Source organism: Anomaloglossus baeobatrachus, chromosome 11 (genome assembly GCF_048569485.1).
Source record: "Anomaloglossus baeobatrachus isolate aAnoBae1 chromosome 11, aAnoBae1.hap1, whole genome shotgun sequence".
Taxonomy (NCBI): Eukaryota; Metazoa; Chordata; class Amphibia; order Anura; family Aromobatidae; genus Anomaloglossus; species Anomaloglossus baeobatrachus.
Window position 1 is genome coordinate 21,230,263 of NC_134363.1, and position 7,945 is coordinate 21,238,207.

At 40.5% G+C, this 7,945-nt stretch overlaps 1 protein-coding gene across 1 annotated transcript; it reads left to right on the forward strand.

The window, feature by feature from the left end:
• The first annotated feature begins 379 nt into the window (after window positions 1–379).
• Window positions 380–4,652, forward strand: LOC142256578 (lens fiber membrane intrinsic protein-like). The gene is made up of 4 exons (XM_075328333.1): window positions 380–545; window positions 3,635–3,793; window positions 4,012–4,140; window positions 4,264–4,652. The coding sequence occupies exons 1-4, from the start codon at window positions 380–382 to the stop codon at window positions 4,320–4,322; spliced, it is 513 nt and encodes a 170-aa protein (XP_075184448.1). The 3' UTR covers window positions 4,323–4,652.
• Window positions 4,653–7,945: the final 3,293 nt, after the last annotated feature.

Below are 7,945 nucleotides of genomic sequence, written 5' to 3' on the forward strand. Positions count from 1 at the left end.
AATACTGCTCCTATGTACAAGAATATAACTGCTATAATACTGCTCCTATGTACAGGAATATATCTACTATAATACTGCCCCCTATGTACAAGAATATAACTACTATAATACTGCTCCTATGTACAAGAATATAAATACTATAATACTGCCCATATGTACAAGAATATATCTACTATAATACTGCCCCTATGTACCAGAATATAACTACTATAATACTGCCCCTATGTACAAGAATATAACTGCTATAATACTGCTCCTATGTACAAGAATATAACTGCTATAATACTGCTCCTATGTACAAGAATATAACTACTATAATACTGCCCCCTATGTTGGATACATAGGATTGTAGCATTCTCTGTGTGTCTTACAGTGAATCATGTTGATGAATATTTTCGGCCTCATCTGCACCGGCCTCGGCCTCGTCCTCCTCCTCACTGGGATCCTCACTGACTTCTGGTTGGTCGGTTTCGGCTCAGACTTGTTCCATATGGGATTGTGGCAAAGTTGTTCTAAAAACGTTTGTATTAAAGTCACGGGGAGCGGTAAGTGTTTCATTATTACGTTCTCTACCTGTGGATATGGAGAATACAGTTTTTGGAGATATTACACAGCAGCAGCACAAGAATTTTACAGCAGTACCGCACAGGGTAGATCTGAATCCAGCACGATAATGAGATGAAACACTTATTAGAAAGCAGCAGTATGGGTGACTTTATATCAGTACTGGACAGTATATCCGTGAATCCAGCTATGGGGTGAGATAATAGAAACGTACAACAAAGATAAAAGTACTGGAAAGTGTATCTGTGAATCAAGCACTTTGGTGAGATGAAACAATTACTAGAAAGCTTAAGTGTTGTAGAATTTATACAGTAATACTGAGCAGTGTATCTGTGAATCCAACCCTGGGTGAGATAAAACAGTTACTAGAAAGCAGCAGCATGGATGACTTTATACAGCAATACTGAGCAGTGTAGCTGTGAATCCAACCCTGGGTGAGATAAAACAGTTACTAGAAAGCAGCAGCATGGATGACTTTATACAGCAATACTGAGCAGTGTAGCTGTGAATCCAACCCTTGGTGAGATAAAGCAGTTACTAGAAAGCAGCAGCATGGATGACTTTATACAGCAATACTGAGCAGTATAGCTGTGTATCCAACCCTGGGTGAGATAAAGCAGTTACTAGAAAGCAGCAGCATGGATGACTTTATACAGCAATACTGAGCAGTGTAGCTGTGAATCCAACCCTGGGTGAGATAAAACAGTTACTAGAAAGCAGCAGCATGGATGACTTTATACAGCAATACTGAGCAGTGTAGCTGTGAATCCAACCTTGGGTGAGATAAAGCAGTTACTAGAAAGCAGCAGCATGGATGACTTTATACAGCAATACTGAGCAGTGTAGCTGTGAATCCAACCTTGGGTGAGATAAAGCAGTTACTAGAAAGCAGCAGCATGGATGACATTATACAGCAATACTGAGCAGCATAGCTGTGAATCCAACCCTGGGTGAGATAAAGCAGTTACTAGAAAGCAGCAGCATGGATGACTTTATACAGCAATACTGAGCAGTGTAGCTGTGAATCCAACCTTGGGTGAGATAAAGCAGTTACTAGAAAGCAGCAGCATGGATGACATTATACAGCAATACTGAGCAGCATAGCTGTGAATCCAACCCTGGGTGAGATAAAGCAGTTACTAGAAAGCAGCAGCATGGATGACATTATACAGCAGTACTGGACTGCGTATCTGTTAATCCAGCTATGGGGTGAGATAATAGCAGCTTACTAGAAAGCAACAGCGTGGAAAACTTTATACAAGAGTACTGGACAGTGTAATTGTGAATACAGCACTGTGGTGAGATAAAACACTTACTAAAAAACAGCAGCATGGAGAATCTTACAGCAGTACTGCACAGGATAGATGTGAATCCAGCATGATAATGAGATAAAACACTTATTAGAAAGCAGCAGCATGGTTGACTTTATGTAGCAGTACTAGTCAGTATAGCTGGGAATGCAGCTATGGGGTGAGATAAAAGAAGCATACTACAAAGATAACATTAATGGATAGTGTATCTGTGAATCCAGCACTTTGGTGAGATGAAACAATAATTAGAAAGCAGAAGCATTGTAGAATTTATACAGGAAAACTGAGCAGTGTATCTGTGATTCCAACCCTGGGTGAGTTACTAGAAAGCAGCAGAATGGATAACTTTATACAGCAGTACTGGACAAGATAAAACACTGTCACAAGATAAAACACTTACTAGAAAGCAGCATGGGGAATTTTATAATGATGGTACTGCACAGAGTAGATGTGAATGTAACAATAACTAGAAAACAAAAGCGTTGCAGATTTTTTTTACAGCAAAACTGAGCAGTATAGCTGTGGATCCAGCACTTTGATGAGATGAAACAATTACTAGAAAGCAGAACCGTTGCAGAATTTTTTACAGCAATACTGAGCAGTGTAGCTGTGGATTCAGCACTTTGATGAGATGAAACAATTACTAGAAAGCAGAAGCATTGCAGAATTTTTTACAGCAATACTGAGAAGTGTAGCTGTGAATGCAGCACTTCGGTGAGATGAAACAATTACTAGAAAACAGAAGTGTTGCAGAATTTATACAGCAATACTGAGAAGTGTAGCTGTGGATCCAGCACTTCGGTGATATGAAACAATTACTAGAAAGCAAAAGCTTTGCAGAATTTTGTACAGCAATACTGAGAAGTGTAGCTGTGAATGCAGCACTTTGATGAGATGAAACAATTACTAGAAAGCAGAAGCGTTGCAGAATTTTTTACAGCAATACTGAGCAGTGTAGCTGTGGATTTAGCACTTTGATGAGATGAAACACTTATTAAAAAGCAGCAGCAATACTGAGAGGTGTAGCTGTGGATCCAGCATTTTGATGAGATGAAACAATTACTAGAAAGCAGAAGCATTGCAGAATTTTTTACAGCAATACTGAGCAGTGTAGCTGTGGATCCAGCACTTCGATGAGATGAAACACTTACTAAAAAGCAGCAGCAATACTGAGAGGTGTAGCTGTGGATCCAGCACTTTGATGAGATGAAACAATTACTAGAAAGCAGAAGCGTTGCAGACTTTTTTACAGGAATACTGAACACTGTAGCTGTGGATCCAGCACTTCGGTGAGATGAAACAAGTACTAGAAAGCAGAAGCTTTGCAGATTTTTTACAGCAATACTGAGCAGTGTAGCTGTGGATCCAGCACTTTGATGAGATGAAACACTTACTAAAAAGCAGCAGCAATACTGAGAGGTGTAGCTGTGGATCCAGCACTTTGATGAGATGAAACACTTACTAAAAAGCAGCAGCGCCATCTCTGTGTCTCTTTGCTGATCTCAGTCATTTTCCTCCATTCTCATTGCACTCTCCTCTCCATAGACTTCAATGCTCAGCTGTAATTTGATTTTTCCTCCAAATTGCCATTTAGGTAAATGATAAAACAAGTTCTACTTCTAGTGACCACTAGGGGGTGATCACTGCAAAGTGATTTGTATGCCATGAGCTCCCCCTAGTGGTGGGTTTTGCTCACTGATTATATAGCCTGATCTATAGAGATGATTATTACATTGCGGCTCTGTGCCTTCTTCTTCCAGGATACATCAATGCCACCAGAGGCCTCCTGATCCTCTCCGCCTCGCTTCTCATCTTCGGGATGATATTTTCCTGCCTCGCATTTCTCAAGTTTCATGTAGGAAGAATCACTGCGTGCCTCGGCTCTGCCGTCCTGGAAAGCTTTTCGGCTAAGACCCTATGTGTGGGGAGAGTCTTCATGTTTTCATGACCACCAGGTGGCGCTGCATTATTATATCACAGCACCACCTGGTAACACAAGGGGCGAGAATGACTTCCCCACTGGTCCGGGCTGTTTCTGGTATGAAAAAAAAGTGAGCTGCAATACCAGACGCTGCCACAACTAAAAGGGTGGCGCTGTGCTGGTCTTTGCATCAGTTCTTGGTCTATTCTTTTGCAGCTTTGTTCCTTCTCGTCGGGATGTCCATCTACACGGCTGAGACCTCCAATGTGGTCCTCAACAGTTCCTGTAATTACCAGTGGTCCTTCTACCTGTGCTGGTCTGCCAACGTCCTCCTCATCATTTCAGGTTAGTCCTTTGTCCCTTCCCCATCCGAAAACCATGAAAAATTCCCGCAAGACCACGCCGCGAGTATTTAGATATAGATACACAACTAGTATCAGCCCGCTATATCTTGTGCTCTTTCTTCAGGGATTTGTCACCTCATCGCTCATCGATCATCACCAATACCTGGATATGAGTCGGTGTAAAGACTGGGATCGTTCGCGGCTCCCGTCCTCCTCCTCCTAATCGGATTCATCCTCCTCCTGCCCATCACCTCATTCACAATGATCTCTACATCTGACGTCCAACCCTTCACCCATAGCTCCAGAGATAAGTAATAGCCGCAGCATTGGAAACAACAGTTTTCTTATTGGAGTGTGCACATTGCAAATTCAGACTGGAGGCAGCAAAACCACGAAACAGCACAAATGCAAAGAAGGAGTAAAGAAACATATCAAACAATCCACAATGTGTTAGTTACATCTTTGATCCTCATGTTCTCCCTTTTACTCTGTTGACTGCTTTCCCCCCCGAATCTCCACCCCCCCCCACCCCCTTCCTGGCATTATCTCCAGTAGCTCCATCGGGTCGTCACATGGAAGGGTCTCCATTGAACAGGTCACGTCATCAAGAGTCTGTAAGAAAATGTTTGCGACCTTCAGGTATGTTTTGCAGAGGCAGTTTTAGTATACAACTCCATATAGTACGGACCCTTATTCTACAACTCTTCTAAGCCTGAACCACTCAGCTAAATATAGAAAAAAAAACATTTCATCGTCATTACTGTAATGAAAACTGCTGGAACCTTGAAGGTATCCTCAAGTGCAGTCATGAAAACCAGCAATTATTATCATCAAACTGGCAATTATGAGGAAAACTAAAAATTATCTTTGCTGCAGAGGATAAGTTCATCAGAGTCAACAGCTTAAAAATTTGCAAATTGACAGCATCTCAGATAATAGCCCTCATAAACGACTCACAGATATCAAACAGCACCTAGATCTTGACATGAACTGTCCAGAGGAGCGTGCATGTACCATCCACATGTCCAGATGGAGAGATGGAGGCTGTGTCAACAATCACCCAACCTTATCCAAATGGAGATGGTTTGGGATGAGTTGGACTCAGAGTGAAGAGAAAGCTTCAAACAAGTGCTCTGGGGACTCCTTCAAGAACATTGGAAGCCATTCTAGGTAACAAGATGATAAAGATGCCGAGGGGGTTTAAAGTGGTCATCAGAGTAAAAAAAGGGGGGCACCAGGAGAATTCTAAAATGTAACACACATTCTGGTTTAATTCACACATGTTTCGTTACTGCTTGTCTCTATTTTTATTACTTTATGTATTTGCTGCCTTCAGTCTGAATCTTCAATGTCCACATTCCAATAGGAAAAAGGAAAATTACTGCATGATCAGAGGTGTCCAAACTTTTGAACTGGGCCTGTGTCCGCTCAACCTGCCCCAGTTATATACAAAAAGAAGATAAGTGGCTTCCAGGAACCACAGGATGAGCCGAAATCCAACTTGTTAGATCATAATTTCATCAGACGGGTCCAAAAATTATCAGCCAGACACTAATTTTTTTTTTTTTCAGTCGGGTCCAAAACGTATCAGCTGTACACTGATATTTTTAAGCAGGGCCCAAAAATGATCAGCCGGACACTGATTGTGTTTTCAGCTAGGTCCAAAAATTATCAGCCGGATACTGATTGTTTTTTCAGCCAGGTCTAAAAATTATCAGCCGGATACTGATTGTTTTTTCAGCCAGGTCCAAAAATTATCAGCCGGATACTGATTGTTTTTTCAGCCAGGTCCAAAAATTATCAGTATCCGGCTGATAATTTTTGGACTTGGCTGAAAAAAAAAAAATCAGTGTCCGGCTGATAATCTTTGGACCCTGCTTAAAAATATCAGTGTACAGCTGATAAGTTTTGGATGCGGCTGAAAAAACAATCGGTGTCCGGTTGATAATTTTTGGACCTAGCTGAAAACACAATCAGTATCCGGCTGATAATTTTTGGACCTGGCTGAAAAAACAATCAGTATTCGGCTGATAATTTTTGGACCTGGCTGAAAAAACAATCAGCCGGATACTGATTGTTTTTTCAGCCAGATCCAAAATTAATCAGCTGGACACTGATTTTTTCAACTGGGTCCAAAAATTATCAGCCAGACAATGATTTTTTATTTTTTTTAGGATTTTAGTAACATTTATTTCTACATTTGCAGTTCCCTAGAAACGTCTTGTATTTCTTTGTGTTAATTTTCTTCCTCCGCTGGAACAGACAGACCCCCAACTGACCCTCCATGATCCTTCCATCCACGGGTGGAGGGTCAATGTCCAATGATTACCCCTCTATGGGGGGTGATGTCACGATTTCTACTGTAACTGTTTACACACTGTTTAAAAAGTTACAGTGTTCTAAAATATAAAAATCTTTGATTATTTGTCTTTTATTCTTGGGTGTCGGCCTTTAATTTTTTAATATTGTTTTATTATTTTTATTGCATTTTTATTATAATAAAAGTTTCCAGCTTAAAAACTTTATTCAATGTTTGAACTTTTTTGTAAAATGTTTCATTCTTTTCATTTTCTTCTTTTCCCTGATTTGTACAGCAGACATGTGTGCCTCGCAGGCGCAGGTGGATCCATGATCCACCCGTGCCTGTTAACCCCTTAAATCGAATTGTCAAAATGTGACAGGGCAATTTAAAGCGCTGGAGCGGGGAACACACCTTTCTCCGCGATCAAGGGGAGCCGATGATTGTCATTGTAGCACAGGGTCATGTGATGACTCCTGTCGCTATCGTGACGTAGTTCTTACAGCCGGGAGGGCAGCAGCATTTCTCCTCATCAGATTAGTGCTGCTCTGATCAGGAAAAATGCACAAGAGATCAGACTGGTGATCCATATAGCCCCTTATGATGACTACTAAAATAAAAAAAAAGTTAAAAAAAGTTTTAAAAAAATTAAAATAAATAAAAAGAAAAACCCTAAAAGTTCAAATCACCTCACAATTGAAAATTAAAGGATTGAAAAAATAAAAAATATTCATATATTTGGTATGACCATGTTCAAAAATTCCTGATCTATCAAAAAAAAACCCGGCGTAGCGGCAAAAAAATTCCAAACGCCAAAATTAATTTTTTTGGGTTGTCGCAAATTTTGTACAAAATGCAATAACAGGCGATGAAAACATAGCATCTGCGCAAAAATGGTACCATTAAAAACTTCAGCTCGAGACGCAAAAGATTAGCCATCACTGAGCTCCAAATCCCAAAAAATGAGAATGCTACAGGGGCGCAGAAAATGGTGCAAAAAGTGTGCCACTTTTTTTGGACAAACTTCTGAATGTTTTTTTAACCCCTTAGATAAAAGTATACATGTTTGGTGTCCACGAACTCGTACTGACCTGAGGTATCATATGGAAGCATCAGTTTCACCATATAGTGAACACAGTGAATAAAATACCTCCAAAACAATCGTGCAATCGCACTTTTTTTTTCAATTTGTATGGATACAAATGGGTATGTTATAGTGACATCTAGTGGACACTTCATGCATTTGCACCACGTATCATTTAGATTTTTTTTTCTAAACTTTTCCTTTAGATGGTGATTTTTGTTAATATAAAAGTTTTTTGCATCTTACGTTTCAGCTGTTGCCTCCTATTGCGCCGTTTTGCCATCAGACTGATCGTTCACATGCCGCCGCTTGCAATGTTGGCCCTTCCTTCTCCAACTGCCATCAGATAAGTAATTGCTCCCATAATTAGGAGCCTTTACCAGGACAATTGGGAAAAGCTGGACAAAGCACCAGAATTGGATA

Excerpts from the sequence above, each read along its gene's own strand:
- LOC142256578 (XM_075328333.1), top strand. The coding sequence starts at position 380 with ATGTTGATGAATATTTTCGGCCTCATCTGCACCGGCCTCGGCCTCGTC. Across the intron at positions 546-3,634 it reads TATTAAAGTCACGGGGAGCG|GATACATCAATGCCACCAGA; the intron begins GTAAGTGTTTCA and ends TTCTTCTTCCAG. Across the intron at positions 3,794-4,011 it reads CTTTTCGGCTAAGACCCTAT|CTTTGTTCCTTCTCGTCGGG; the intron begins GTGTGGGGAGAG and ends ATTCTTTTGCAG.